The sequence below is a fragment of the Trachinotus anak genome, unplaced genomic scaffold (assembly GCF_046630095.1).
Source record: "Trachinotus anak isolate AG129_WGS33_773 ecotype Australia unplaced genomic scaffold, CSIRO_AGI_Tana_v1 ptg000034l, whole genome shotgun sequence".
NCBI lineage: Eukaryota > Metazoa > Chordata > Actinopteri > Carangiformes > Carangidae > Trachinotus > Trachinotus anak.
The window spans coordinates 340001-355675 of NW_027273885.1; the positions used below are offsets into that span (position 1 = coordinate 340001).

At 46.9% G+C, this 15675-nt stretch overlaps 1 protein-coding gene across 7 annotated transcripts in view; it reads left to right on the forward strand.

Moving 5' to 3' along the window:
• Positions 1-15675, forward strand: part of fat3a (FAT atypical cadherin 3a) — a 111806-nt gene that overhangs the window by 66499 nt on the left and 29632 nt on the right. For 6 of the 7 annotated variants that reach the window (XM_071471546.1, XM_071471549.1, XM_071471547.1 and 3 more), the window contains exons 5-10: positions 1-234; positions 353-563; positions 4733-4872; positions 10599-10874; positions 12599-12809; positions 12931-15659. The exon at positions 1-234 is cut by the window's left edge and continues 81 nt beyond it. In XM_071471546.1, the coding sequence (XP_071327647.1) occupies positions 1-234; positions 353-563; positions 4733-4872; positions 10599-10874; positions 12599-12809; positions 12931-15659 (3801 nt within the window). Of the gene's footprint in view, positions 235-352; positions 564-2003; positions 2073-4732; positions 4873-10598; positions 10875-12598; positions 12810-12930; positions 15660-15675 lie in introns of all 7 variants that reach the window. The other variant, XM_071471552.1, reaches the window with a different exon arrangement.

The following is a 15675-nucleotide window of genomic DNA, read 5'->3' on the forward strand; positions in this document are numbered from 1 at the left end:
AAGCCCACGTTTCCAGAGAAGGTCTACCAGGTCAAACTCCCGGAGAGGGAGAGGAGGAAGAAGAGCGAGCCCATCTATCGCGTGTTCGCCTACGACCGCGACGACGGGCCCAACAGCGACCTCTCCTACAGCATCGTGGACGGCAACGAGGACGGGAAGTTCTTCATCGACCCCAAGACGGCAGTGGTGTCGTCACGCAAGGCGTTCAGCGCGGGGAGCTACGACATCCTGACTGTGCGCAAGCTTTCGGCAGCTCTTCACGTCTGCCTGCACGTTTGTTCTGAACCTGACACCTCGTCAGTGACCAGCTGTGACGCCTCTCTTACCTCACGGTCTACCTTCTCCTCCTCAGATCAAAGCCACAGATAATGGGCGTCCTCAGAAGTCGTCCACGGCTCGCCTGCACATCGAGTGGATCCGCCGCCCCCCTCCCTCCAAGCTCCCGCTGTTCTTCGATGAGCCATTCTACAACTTCACCGTCATGGAGAATGACAAGGTGGCTGAGATTGTGGGCGTTGTGTCCCTGCAGCAGAGCTCCGCCCCCTTGTGGTTTGACGTCACAGGTAAAAACCCCCCTGCAGGACGATGGTGCGTCAGCCGGTGGGGGCTTGGCGAGGTGTGAGCAGCTCGGTGCATGCTGTGTGTTGGGCTGATGGTGTTGGTGTGTGTTGGTGTACATGAGGTGCAGCTCAGGTACTGTGGCCTCGCTGCATGATCTGTGATGCTCTGCCCATCCCTGTCACCATGGCGACAGCTTCTCCCTGAAGGAGGTCTCCAGAGAGCTGATGTGACTGTGTTTGTTTCTTCGTTATGAAGCTTCTGCTTGTCCTCAGACACATTTTAAAGCCAGTGCGACGTTTGCCTGGAAGCGGGAAAAGCCCAAAATCGTGAAGTTAAATCCCTCTGATCCGTCAAAGTTCACTTTCACCCACTTGAAAGGCTTTAACCAGATTAAGTCCCGGCCGCCGCACTAAGCTCAGTTTATTCTCTCTGTGTGGCGGAGCTCTGGTCCGCGGAAAGTGATTTCATAATTCTAATATCAGACTGTGATTCCAAATTACATTAACGTTTTAAAGCCGTTCAGTGTCACATGTTCGCTGACGCTCTGTGCGACGACGCGCACCACGGCGACCAGGAAGGACTGAGGTTCCCACAATGCACCATCCATCTTTCCTTTTGTTGTCACTGAGCAGTGACAGTCAGTGTGTATCCAGCTGGAGATACCTTCTGCCCCTGCTCCTCGCTCCACCTCTCTCTCTCTCTCCATCTCTCTCTTCATCTCTCCCTCCATCTCTCTCTCTCTTCATCCCTCTCTTCATCTCTCTCTCTTCATCTCTCTCTCTCTTTCTGGAATCACAGCTTTGTTTTTCTTGCTCAAACATTTTCTCAATCAGTTAATTGATGAATTGATCCTGGACAATTGAACATTACAGCAGGATGAGAAACAGACCTGAGGTCAGATCAAAGTCACATAGTATAAATTAAAATATTTGTATTTATGAGTACAGTGATTAATTCATACATATACCGACATATTTATTGGTTTGTTAGTTAAAGGTCTGTGTCCTACTTCAGCCATACAGAAATGATTTATGTGACACTTTGGTTTTATCAGACACAAATGAGCAACAAGGCACATTTAAGTAATTTATATGATTTAAGTCAAAAATTTAAATCATTAAATGTCCATAAAATATTGTCTGTTATCTTTAATCCACAAATATCAGCAACCAATCAGCAACCACCAGTCAAACCAAAATGACTTCCTTCTCCCTCTGACAAAACTGCTGTAAACAGTAATTTAGTTCTTCAGTTTTCAGTTGACTCCGTCTGATGTTCAGATACTGTGACAGAGCTTCAGCTCATCAGAAGCAGTTGCTGTCTCTGTCTCTGTCTTCGCCTCCTCTCATCACGTCATCCTCCTGTCGTCCTCCTCAAGCCCGTCTGTCCCTCCTGTCTCACCTTCTCTCTCCTCTCTCTCCTCAACGCTTCACACCTGGAAGGTCCCAGGTCTTTCCGTGAGATGTTCTATATCCTGCAGAGCGCTTGTGGCAGGAACTGTTCCTCAGAAGGTATCTCGTTTCCAACTTTCACTACCACTCTTTGCTCTGTTTCCTCCCACTTCCTTTCCTTTCGTTTTTCTTTTGTTGCATCATCGTCCACCCGTGTGCTTCTCCTCAGTGCTGCTGATGTGTGTGTGTGTGTGTGTGTGTGTGTGTGTGTGTGTGTGTGTGTGTGTTTCACGTTAATGGACCACATTGCTTAATTGAAGTCATGAAGGTTTGGTAAAAAGGTATCACAACATTTTCATCTGCTGCCATGGCAACAGCCCCTGGGTTACCTGGGTGACAGCGCTGTCTAATGACCTGCTGTTAGCATCACCTGTGCACACACTCCTTATGGAATTAATGCATGTCTTCATGCAGCACATTTCAACAGCAGGTTCACATGTGCACAGAAATCTGCTGACCCATTAGCTGAACTAATGGATGCACTTAACTGCAGCAGGTCCTGAAGACACACAACCCAGCAACAAACACCCAGCCCCCACTGCACAAAGCTCTGCTTGAACCCCAGCAGACAGCTCACAACACCCACACATAGGAAAGGTGATAAGAAGCAGATGTGGGGAGGGGAACGAAGACAGAGGGAGAAGAAAGAATCGGAATGAGGAGTTAATAGAGTGAAGAGGAGGATGGAGAAAAGTAAGAAAAACAACAGATGAAAACAAAGAGAGTCTTTGATCTTTAAGGTTGAAGAAGTGAATAAAAGCTGGAGTCTGACCCTGAGGCCACACTGGACATCAGCGGCACATGATGCTGAGGCATCCGTCCGTCTAATACAAACACACCGAGATGTGTCTGAAGAGTTCAAAATATAAAATACTCAGAGTGAAAACCTGCTGTCCTCATTCAAACCACAAAATATATGAACATGTGTGACAGAGAGGCTGAGTGGTTACCTTAGAAACAGACATGTAGGAGCTGCAGCATGTGTGACAGAGGCCTTAAACACACACACACACACACACACACACACACACACCACATCCTCTGAACACACACCAGTGATCCATTTATAGGTGAAACTAATGGTGCTCCACCCAGCAGGCTGAGACGCACACACACACACACACACACGCTTTATATATCTATAGACCGGAGTGTCAGGAGGGTCAGTTATTTCTCCAGGATAAAAAGAACCCAGAACAGAACAGAACGTTCTTCAGTGAACTAAAGTCACAGTATCACAGTATCTAACTGATGCTGTCACGTTCATATAGTGAAGGAGAAGGAACACATTTCCCTCCCTCAGCCTTCAGTCACATGGATTTAATATGGTCCAATGAGCCAACAGATAAAACTCCTGAGTGAAAACAAAGGAGGCGTCTGTTATAGAAGCTGATATCAAAAAGGTCAAAGACTGAACCACCACAGACACAAAGACTGTTCACATGAAATAAAAAACTTTATATTGATGTCAACGCTTATCTCAGGACTGAGCACCAGTGTTTGCTAACATTAGATCATATGATATTTTATATTGGTGATGAAATGACAAGACAACAATGGTAATGAAAGAGCGCTAACAGCTAGCTAACATTAGTTAGATTAACTGTAGCTTGAGGCTAAAGTTAGAAACTAGCTAACATCACTCAGCTCACCTGTACAGGGGTCACAACATTCCTCCAGGCATGAATATGGAAAATAGACTGTAGGCTAATATTTACAATTACAGGTGAGAAGATTATATAAACATTTTAACTTTTGGGGGTTGACCCCCCCAATAGAGGTAGAAACAGTTCCCCCCATGAACCCTGCCAGTTGTTCACAGTTTGGTGATGGTGTTTGTTGTGGATACACACTCAGACAGACACACACCCCTCAGGCACAAACGTCCATCAGTTAAAAATCATGAAAAGGTGATTTCTGTGGCTTCAGATCTTCATCACTGTGTTCAGACCTTTTCTTCAGTAACTAAGTTAGTATCTGGTTAGTTGTCTGTACACTAACCACTGAAGCACAGACATACAGAGGCTTCACTCTGACGGCTTGACTCCAACTAAATACTGTTCATATTAATATGAACTTACACAAATAACTCAGATTCCAAGCTGTGAAACACACACACACACACACACAGGTCATGGATTTATTAGACAGAGGAACCACCGAGGAATCCCAATCAGTCTGCACCACACACACACACACACACACACACGTAGACTGCAGATAACACAGAGTTCAGCTGTGTGTCTGCGTGGTGGAAGAACTACGGTGAGCCAATAAGACCAAAACACTTGATCAGACCTGCCTGAGAGGAACCGACATCATCGACAGTGAACCTGCTGTGAACACACACTCGTCAAACACACAAACACACACGTTGAACCAGCGCAGTGACAAGAACACACACCGAGGGTTTGTGTTGGTGTGCTTGCATGGCCAGTGCTTGTGCTCCATTGTGTTGCTGTGATCTTATGCCTTTGACTGTTTGTTTGCAGGAGTGTGTGGAGCTGGTGTCTGTGTGTGTGTGTGTGTTGTGGTCTCCAGTCATGTGTTGTTTAGTCTGTGTGATCACTTCACTGAATGACATTTAACAGTTCGGATAATTCTCTACTGTGTGTGACAGGAGATTTCAGCTGTGTGTGTGTGTGTGTGTGTGTGTGTTCAGAGTGTGTCTGTATGATCGACCCTGTGTCTGACTGCCTCTCTCTCCTCCTGTGGAGCAGGTGGGAACAGTGACAGTGTGTTTGACGTGGAGAAGGCTGTGGGCACCATCATCATCGCCAAGCCTCTGGACGCTGAGCAGCGCTCCTTCTACAACCTGACGGTGCAGGCCACCGACGGCACCAGCACCACATACACACAGGTAGAACCTTTGTCCAGTTTTCGCTGGGTCACACTCATTGTTGTGCATGTACGTGTTAAAGGTCCGGTGTTGATATCCATGAGAAGATGTATATTTCTCTCTTCTGATTGGCTGACTGTTTTCTGAGTGATCCAATAAAAATTCATCAGATTTAAGGTAAACACTCAGAAACCAAATCCTGCAAGGTTGGATGATGGGTCCAGGTGGGCGGGGCTTGGGGCGTAGCTGAGGGCGGTGACTGCTTGGTTGTGACATCACAAAGTTCCAGAAGTCCTGATGGCTGGTTTTAAGGCTCAGTTTCTGAATACAGGCTGTGTGCATTTCTCTGTGGACTGAGGCTTTGATACTTTCACAGTATTAATATAGAACCTAGATCACCAGTGGGGGGGTGCATGCCTTGCCTGCCCTTGTTGCTCCACTACACCACATTCCACATGACTGTAGGGCCTCTGAGGGGCAGTACGGGGATGAGGCAGGTTGGTGGGCAGGACTGCCCACCAACCTGCTATTGTTGTTGTGCTGCTCCTCAATTTTAAATGCACATTAGATATCACATGACACTAGGGCCTTGGGGGGTGGGATGGGGCAGGTGAGACTCTGCCGTCTACCAGCGGTGGAGTACCCATGCCCCATCTGCTCCCTAATTTTAATACACCTTAGTCATCCACATGACCCACAAGCCATACGACACTAGGGCTTTGGGGGTAGGGAAGGGCAGGGAGGACCCAACCGCCTGCTAGCGGTGGGGCGCCCATGTCCTGACCGTTCCCCCAATTTTAAGGCCCTATAGTCACCCACTCACCCAACTCACTCACGCACTCATACACACACCCACACATACACACTTTGCACCCACACCAGACGTAGGGTGGGGAGAGGATGGCCCCCCTATCTATCTGTCCCTGGTGCCGTGTGGGCTGTGCGGGGAGCCTGCCATGTGGGGGAAGAAGATCCATTGCGGAGATGTCATGGGTGGCCCTGGTGGGGGTGGGCGGCCTCCTCTTGTGGGTGGCGGGCAGGGTGGGGGCTGTGGCCATGCTGCAGGGGTTCGAGGCTCCGGCGGGTAATCCGGGCATTTCTGGGATGCCCTGGGCCCCGCCGGCGGATTTGGGGCTGGGCGGGGGGGCCTGCTGTTCTCTGTCCCCCCAGGCTTGGCTTCCTGGCAGGGGGGGTGGGGACTCCGTCTGCCCTCCTTCCCCCATTTGTCCTGCAGGGTCACTGGGGCCGGGATACCGGGCCGCCGCGGCTGGCTGGGGTCTTTCCCGCTGGGTGGGTGGGGGCTGGGGGGTCGGGGCCTCTCGGGTGTGTGGCGGGCTCTCCGCCGGGGGGGGCGGGCGGGTCTTCAGTTGCCGGGGCCATTTGGCTCTGGGTCCGGCTCGCGCTGGGGTTGGTGGTCGTGGGCTTGCCCTGGGGCTTCCTGCCTGCTGTCCCTGTACGGGCCTCCTTGCGCTGGGGGCTGTTGCCTCTGTACTCCCTTGTGGGCTCCTCCTTGGGTCGGGCACGTGGCTACCGGGGGGGCATGCTGCTGCGGGTCCTTGGGCTCTGGGGGTGGCTGGGAGTCTCACCACAAGGCACAAGGCACGGGTGCCCAGAAACCAGGCCACCCGTGCCTTTGGTCTGGGGGGGCGCTGTTACTGCAGCCCCCACATCAATTACCCACCACATCCAATGACAAATCCCTACACACTTGCATACACACATGAACACATACACGCACACCTACCTACCCCTTCCCTCATACACACACACACACAGACAGATTCACACACACACACACATATACACATATACACAAATACACATACGGAGCATCTAATGGTTAAGAACTATAGAGTGACCATAAATGTGGATATTATTAGCTATTGTTATTGTTACTGTGGTTGTTTTTCTGTTGTTGTGCAGTTGTTGTTGTTGTTTTTCCCCGTCTCCCCACTCCCATTTTCCTTTTCCCCATATACTCTCTCTGTTTTCCTCTTCCTGTCCACTCTCATTCCTGATGCGGTCCGGTTGTCTTAATAAAGTTAAAATATGCGATAGGAGGAGTATCTCACACTCCTCCTTCGCACAGTAAATCTGCCCCAACAACACAAGGCATCCAGACCACTCATACTGCTTGCCAATGATATTGGGACAGGACAAAAAAAAGATATTAATGATAATATTGTTTACACTGTTACATTCCAGTTCAGTTTATTAAGTGTTCTACATCCTGAAGCCGGTGACGATCAGAAACATCAGAGAATCAGAGAGGTGGTGATGTCACCCTGAGGTCATCACTGTCTTTTCAGTTGTTTTTGTTGTTTGCTTTTTATTTCATTTCATCATTCACATCCTCCCTGTTCACACACACACACACAGATACACACCTGTAAGTTGGGAGGAAGGCTCCCAGATGGAGAGCCAGCATGGCGTCACACCGTCAGGGAATGTCTCCACAGTTGAACAGCAGAAGGCGACTGCTGCAGCAGGGTTTAAATTTAGACTCACTGCCTGGCAGCACTCAGCTCTGTCTCCGTCTCCCTTCACTACTCTTTGTGTTTTCTCTGGATAAGAATCAGTACAAATCTCAGGCTCCTTATTCTGGATGTGTGGATGGTGTACATTGTCACTTTCCTCCCCCACTAAGTCCTGCTGCTGTTCTGTGCTCTGTAATCTTTGCAGAGTTCAGTTGGTGTATTTTGGCAGCTCAGCGGCTCAGTGGTGAGCACCGTCACCTCACAGCAAGGAGCTCCTGGTTTGAAGCCTTGGTCTTTTATTTTCTTGGTTTACTCCCACATGGTCTAAAAAGCTGAAATCGTCCTCTCTGCGTCCATGGAGCTGCAGCCGTCCATGTGACGTTAGTTTCGTCATCTTCCCGTGTCTGTGGGGGTTCTGTCAGACTTCTTGCCAGACGGCTGCATGCCGCACAAACTGTAGGAGCACTGGGACTATACTGCAGACCATATGTGCCAAGTGTACATGTGAACACGCCCGCATGTGCAGACACCCGGTGTAGTGTCCACAGAGCTGCATGTGTGTCCTGCATCCGCCCTGCCGTCCTCTGCTGTTCTGTTCTCTCGGGAGCTTTGAGTGTTCAGTTTTACGTCACAGGTCATGTCATGTGCTGTTCAGATACGTCTAAAGGCTGAAGCCGTTCTTTTGCCTGTCAGCTTTCCTGTTACTCTCTCACTGTCCTAATAAAGGCATTAAAAGCCCCAAAAAATAATTATTAAAAAAAGAAAGAAATAGTCAAAAACAGGATACAACAATATCAAACAATAAAAGCTACACAGAGGGAATCACACATGACAGGATAAAGTTTATCACCAGGTAAAACAAGTGAGTTTTTAGCAGCTTCTGAAAACTGTCGACTGAATCAGAATTTTTTATGACTGAGCACGGTTCCAGAGGGTGGGGGCCACACCCTCTGCCTCCTGTGGTTTTAAGCTGAGATGTGGGGAAAGCATGAAGGTGTTGGTCCATAGACCTCAGTGATGTCACAGTAATTCAAGGTGTAATGTTTTATAGGGGATTAAAAGTTTTGTGCTGTGTAGGTAACTGGTGTGATGTGTGAACACTGATTACAGGTTACACTGATGAAGACAAGATGGGTTTTTACAGATCTTGAAATGATACCAAAGTTTTGATGTTTGTTTCTCAGTTGTAGGAAACAGGATTGGACCAATTTATTTATTTATGTGCCACAAAAAGTTTTTTATGCTTTTTTAACAGTAACTGCTGAAGGACCAGAACACTGTTTTACTGTCTCTCCTGTTTTGTCAAGATTAAACTTGAGAAAATACCCCCCCCCCCCAAGTGCAGATGTCACTTCAGTCTCTGTCGCTATGGAAACGCCAGATTATGAGCATCTCAACACAAACCATCTGAGATCCTAGTTGATCTGAGTCAGATGGGTCTCATCAGCTCACAGGGCATGATGTGACGTTACCTGCCTCTTTGTATCCTGCAGTGCAGCTGTGTGGAAACATCTGTATCTTTATGTTTCTCCACTCATTCTGCTTCTTCCTTTGATTTGAAGTGGGAATCATGAAGTATTAACCCAGCTCAGTCATTTTATGTTGAGGTTTTCTTTCATCACCCTCCTCTACCTCCCTTCCTTGAAACAGCCCAGATCTCCTCCTCCTCTTCCTGGCACACCGGTTTCTGTTAGCAGCCAGACTGCTCCAGATCCTGACCTCTTTTCCCCCTGCTTAGCTCCTCACAGGAGCAGCAGCTTGTATCCTGATGCCCCTGGCTTCCAGCCCTGGCCCCTAACTTGAACCAGGACTGGCATCCTGCCACCCCAGCCCTGAAAGTCCACAGTGAGCAGACAGCCCCACTAACCAGGGTTTACATTAAGTGAACAGAATAATAAACTCAGTGATTCATCACATAAGAGGTTTTGTATCACTTCAGACCATGAGGTGGGTTTTAAGAGTCAGGAGACTCAGCATCTAGTCAGGTAATATTTGAGTCCATGTTAATGACGTACGACCCCTTTTCTTCCCCGTTGAGATATTTGATCATTACAGCACAGTGTGGCAGGTGAAACCTCTCCAAACGTTTAATTTATCTCAGTAATCAACAACTAAATTTGTGCATCATTCACCTTCTCATCTCTTTTCTCAACCTGCCTTGGCCCAGTCTCCTCACCAGGCTCGATAAAATGAAATCTCCTCTGACTCTGCTTATTTCCCGCCTCCCCTCTCGTCCGTCTGCCTCACTACCTGTCTCTGTCTCTGCCGCTCCTCCTTTGTTTTCCTAACTCACGCTGGGCTTCATCACCAGTCATCTGTGACTCAGGAACTTTCCATGAGTCAGGACACGCACCAACCACTGACACCCGGCATGACTTCTCGGCAGTGTGCTCGGTGACACACATTATAGTCTGTTACATAACTCCAGCCACACTAAAGACAGTGCAGTGATAGGAGAGATGAGGTTGATACTGCAGTAAATCAAATGAATTTTACTGTGATGAACTTTTCATAGGGGGAAATTATCAATGAGCAACTGCCCTTCATGTTTCTGTGGAGATGAAACACCTGTGATTCAACCAGGAGCTGGTCAGACTGAGCTGTTACAACAGAAGAGACAGAGTCTCAGCTCAGACCTCCACAAACATTATTACACATTATTTAGTTATTGTCTTTAATCCGGACACACACAGCTGTGTGGTTTATTACCTGTTGTGTGATACTGTTCATTCAGCTGTAGAGTAATTATTCATTATTGATAATAAGTACAACTGTACAGATCAACACATTAATATGTCTGATTGTTTACATCAAGCTCCAAATATTGTTTCCTCAGAAATTAACATAATTGTCCAAAAATGTTCAGGAAAGTCTTAAAAAAAGAATCCTGGATCTGCACCAGAATTTCATGGGTTCTTCCCTGGTCCAGTTCTTATCCCTCCACCAGGTCTGGAGCAAACGTTACTGCTCGGTGTTTCAGTTCATTGTTGTTCTGTTGTACCATTGTTTTTGGGATGATAATGTCAGTCCACTGTTGTTTCTCAGAAGGTTCCTGACACTGACTCTCCAACACTGTAAATTACATTTATATACAAGTAATCTGTGTTAACAATATGTTGCTAACCGTAGGAAATTATAACTGTAGGAAATGTAATGATGCTAAAATTAGGTTGTTTTCAACATTTATATTCAAGGTTCCTGTTGAAAGTGTAAAAAGCTCAGACTGACCAACTACTCTGCTCATCTTTGTTCATGTTCTGCATGTTCTAGGTTCACATCACTGTGATGGACAACAACGACAACGCTCCCATCTTCTCCCAGCCAACCTATGATGTCACTATATCTGAAGATACACCACCTGACACTGAGGTGGTCCAGGTTCTGGCCTCAGACCGTGACGAGCATCACCGGCTGACCTACTCTCTGCAGAGCTCCATAGACCCCAGCAGCATGCGTCTGTTCCGCATCCACCCCACCCTGGGCACCATCTACACTGCCCAAAGGCTGGACCACGAGGCCTGTGCCCAGCACATCCTCACCGTCATCGTAAGACTTCAGTCCAGGATGTGACTTATATGTAGCATCTTGTGCTAACAGCTGTGACTCTTTGACTCCCTCAGTTTCCATTGAAGGGGTCCAGTCTGGTCTGTATTGTTGTGCTAATAGAATTATAGTCTTATGTTTTCAGACTGGAGTGAGCAACAGGCAATAATAGCTGCCAGCTGTAAGCTCAGTTGTTGTTGTGCCCAGAGGAATATTTGATCCCTCTGCTTTTGGCCCTCAGTTTGGTTCTGATGTGTTTTCAGGATGAGACAAAAAAACAAGATTTAATTTACATCTTATTTATTGTGGCAAACAAACAAACACACAGTAGTACGTCAGTATTGTTTAATAGTTATTGTAAAACGCTACCCTGAATATCTCTGGGAACAGACAGCAGCTGTGCAGCTGCCAGATGTTCTCAGGTGAACTTGTGCTCAGGTGTACCAAGTTAATTCAACAGTAATTGTTTGACACGTTTCACATTATCCAAGTTTCCATCACAGTTTTGTGCCACATAGAAGTGATTTTATTAGAAAAGTCAACAAACACATTTGTTCTGTTCTGTTTCCACTGAGTGATGTCATGTGTATAAAGCCTTGGTTTCTCCTCTCTTGACGACAGATTTCCAGCAGTCTGTCTCTCTGGGGCCTGATACCACAGGGGCCACGACTTGAATGCAAATTTTCCATTTCAATTTAGCAAATATTGTTTTGTTGATTAGTCTAAAAAACCACCTCATGTGTGTGGTGACATTTGAGAGAACTGAGCTGAAGTAGTCTGTTCAGTGCAGAACTAAACATCCCATCACCATCACTTCCTGATAGACCAACTGCTTTTCCAGTCTAGTCCTACACAATTCTATGCGGACTTTAACATAGGAAGTGGAGGAGCTGGGAATCAAACCATATTGTAATATATTATACACTATATAGTTAACATTTAAACCTAGTTTACCAGGTTCTCCTGGTCTTCTGATACATTAGTAATCTGTCAGTGATCTCTGACACCAGAGAGGTGTCATCTGCACACTGCAGCATGTTGAACACAAGCTGCCACGTTACCAATGTTTCGCTGCTGACCGGTGCTTTATTCCACAAGATATTGATTTTATATTGAAAAATCAAACAGTGCATTAAGGTTAGTTGAAAATCTCTCACTCAGTCAATTAAATGTCAAGAAATGGTTTTGGTTAAACTGTAAAAGGCTGTTATAAAATCAAGGCACTTCAATAACAAAGGACGCAGGTCAGCTATCTGTGGTTGTTACACTCTTACTGGTTATTGACCTTCAGTGGTCAGACAACAAGCGCAGCCCTCTGAGAACAGAAATTTATCAGGAGGAAATAATTTCTCAGCGTTGAGTGCCTGTGTCTCATATAGAAAGCAGCAGGCGAGCCAGAGGCAATCTTCAAGTCTGTGCTTTCATACAGCCTGAACTCATCATTTAGCAGTTAAGATAATTACACCATGCAGCGAAGCAGTATCTACACCTCATCACAGGAAAGAGGACAGTTTCCTACTCATTTGTGTATCCACCAGTAAACTATTATTATAAATGTGAAACTTGGGGAACGTGAAAGAGTAAATGTTCTGGTCTGATGATATTTTGCATTTTATTTTTGTGTTTGTTAGACTTAGTAAAATAATATCACTTGGCAGATCTTAGATTTTCCAGTTGCATGATCCAATGATACAGAGCTCATCGCTTTTTGTTGTTTTTCTCCACAGGTGAAAGACCAGGAGTTCCCGTACAGGAAGAACCTGGCTCGCGTGCTGATAGAGGTGGAAGATATAAATGACCATGTACCCATCTTCACCAATGCTCTGTATGAAGGCCAGGTGTATGAGTCAGCAGCAGTGGGGTCAGCTGTGGTCCAGGTCACTGCCTTGGACAAAGACAAAGGAGAGAATGCAGAGCTACACTACTCCATTGAAGCAGGTAGGCACCTCTGATTAATAAATACCTTCCCTTTATGTTGTATGTACACTTTAAATAACTTATCTGACCTTGTCTGTTTCAACTACAACATTTTTTATCTTTATTTTCAATTTTCTAACAGGCAATACTGGAAATGCTTTCCACATCGAGCCAGTACTGGGTTTAATCACTGTTGCACGTGACCTGGACTTGTCAAGCATTGGTCATTATGTTCTCACTGTCAGAGTCACTGACAGCGGCTCCCCTCCCCTGTCTACCACCACTATAGTGCGTATTGCTGTCACCCTCTCTGACAATGCCGGGCCAAAGTTCCCTCAGCCGGAGTACCAAGCTGAGATCACAGAGAACGCAGTGGTTGGGACATCTGTCACCACAGTCAGTGCAGTCAGCCAGTCCACACTAACCTATAACATCAAGCAGGGCAACACCGACCGCGTCTTTCAGATAAATCAGTACAGTGGAGTGATTACCACTCAGAAGGCTCTAGACTTTGAGACTACATCATCTTACACCCTGATCGTCCAGGCTACCAACATGGCTGGGATGGCCTCCAATGCTACTCTGTTGATCCAGGTAGTGGATGAGAACGACAACCCACCTGTGTTCCAGCTGCTTCACTATCGCGGCAGCATCAGCGAGGCAGCACCAGTCAACAGTGTGGTCTTGAATTCAGATGACTCACCTCTAGTGATCAAGGCCGCTGATGCTGACCGCAACCAAAATGCTCTGTTGGTCTACCAAATTGTTGAGGACACTGCAAAGATGTTCTTCACAGTGGACTCAGGAACCGGCTCCATCAGAACCATTGCTAATCTAGACCACGAGACATTTGCCATTTTTCACTTCCATGTTCATGTGAGGGACAATGGAAGGCCACAGCTGACAGCAGACAGTCCAACTGAGGTCACAATACAAGTGATTGACACAAATGACTCACCACCTCGCTTTACCCAGAATGCCTATGAAACAGTCCTGCTGCTCCCCACCTATGTGGGAGTAGAAGCTTTGCAGGTTTCAGCTGTAGACCCTGACAAAGATGTCCCCACAGAGCTCACCTACTCTCTCACTGATGGAGTACTGGAGCACTTTGCCATCAAACCTTCCACTGGAGTCATCTTAGTCAAAAACAACAACTTCTCCAAAGAACGTTTTCGCTTCAGTGTCAGAGTTTCTGATGGGAAATTCTCCAGCATGGCCCTGGTGACCATTCTTGTCAGAGAAGCTCTGGACTCTGGTCTCAGCTTCACCCACAGCGTTTACTCTTCATCCATTCAAGAGAATATATCAAACGTTACCAAAGTGGCAGTGGTCAATGCTGTGGGAAACCGTCTCAATGAACCATTGAAGTACACCTTGTTGAATGCTGGTACACGCTTCAGGATCCGTCCTACTTCTGGCGTGATCCAAACCACAGGTATACCCTTTGACCGCGAGGAGCAAGAGTTCTATGAACTGGTTGTCGAGGCGAGAAGGGAGCACGACCGTCTGCACGTGGCCAGAGTCATGGTTAGAGTTCAAGTTGAAGACATAAATGATAATGCCCCTGTGTTTGTTGGACTTCCTTATTATGCAGCTGTTCAAGTAGAAGCTGAGCCAGGATCACCCATTTTCAGGGTCATGGCAGTAGACGGTGACAAAGGGATTAATGGAGAGGTGTCCTACTATCTAACGGACGACCATGGTCACTTTGAGATCAACCGGCAGACAGGTGGACTCAGTCTTAACAGGGCTTTTGAGTCTGACCTGTCCAATGTGGAGTACCAGATGGTGATATATGCCAGAGATGGTGGTTATCCACCTCTCTCGTCTACTATAGAGTTCCCTATCACTGTAGTCAACAAAGCCATGCCAGTCTTTGACAAATCGTTTTATTCTGTTTCTGTGAATGAGGACGTGGCTGTGCACACGCCCATTCTTGGCATCAATGCCACTAGTCCTGAAGGTCAAAACATCATCTACACTATTGTTGATGGAGACCTGTCTCTTCAGTTTGACATTGGTTTTGATACTGGAGTCATAAGTGTCATCCACTCATTGGACTATGAAGCAGCATCATCTTACCACCTGACCATCAGAGCCACAGACTATCTGACTGGTGCCCGTGCTGAGGTCGATGTTGATGTGGTTGTCCAGGATGTAAATGATAACCCGCCTATCTTCCAGAAAATGTCCTACAGGGTAGTTTTGTCTGAAACAGCCATGATTGGAACTCCAGCCCTTCAGGTTATTGCCACTGACAAAGACTCAGAGAAGAACAATGTTGTTCGCTACCAGATCTTCTCCAATGCACATAACAGCACAGACTACTTTCACATTGATAGTAGCAGTGGATTAATCCTGACAGCACGTATGTTAGACCATGAACTACTCCAGAAGTATGACTTCATTGTCAGGGCCACCGATAATGGCTTCCCACCCCTGAGTAGTGAAGTATCAGTCATTGTTATAGTGAATGACATGAACGACAATCCTCCAGTTTTCAACCAGCTGCTCTATGAGGCGTACGTCAACGAGTTGGCCCCCAGGGGCCACTTTGTAACCTGTGTCCAGGCCTCAGATGCTGACAGCTCTGATTTTGACAAGCTGGAGTACAGCATTTTGTCAGGAAATGAAAGGATGAACTTTGTGATAGACAAGAAGACAGGAATCATCACAATGTCTGGCCACCGGAAGCAAAGAATGGAGCCAGCCTACAGCCTGAATGTCTCAGTGTCTGATGGAGTGTTCACCAGCACTGCACAGGTTCATGTGAAGGTGCTGGGAGCCAACCTGTACAGCCCAGTGTTTGGGCAGAGTATGTACGAGGCAGAGTTACGAGAGAACACTGCTGTGGGGACAAAAGTCATACAGGTAAGTGGTGCTGTCA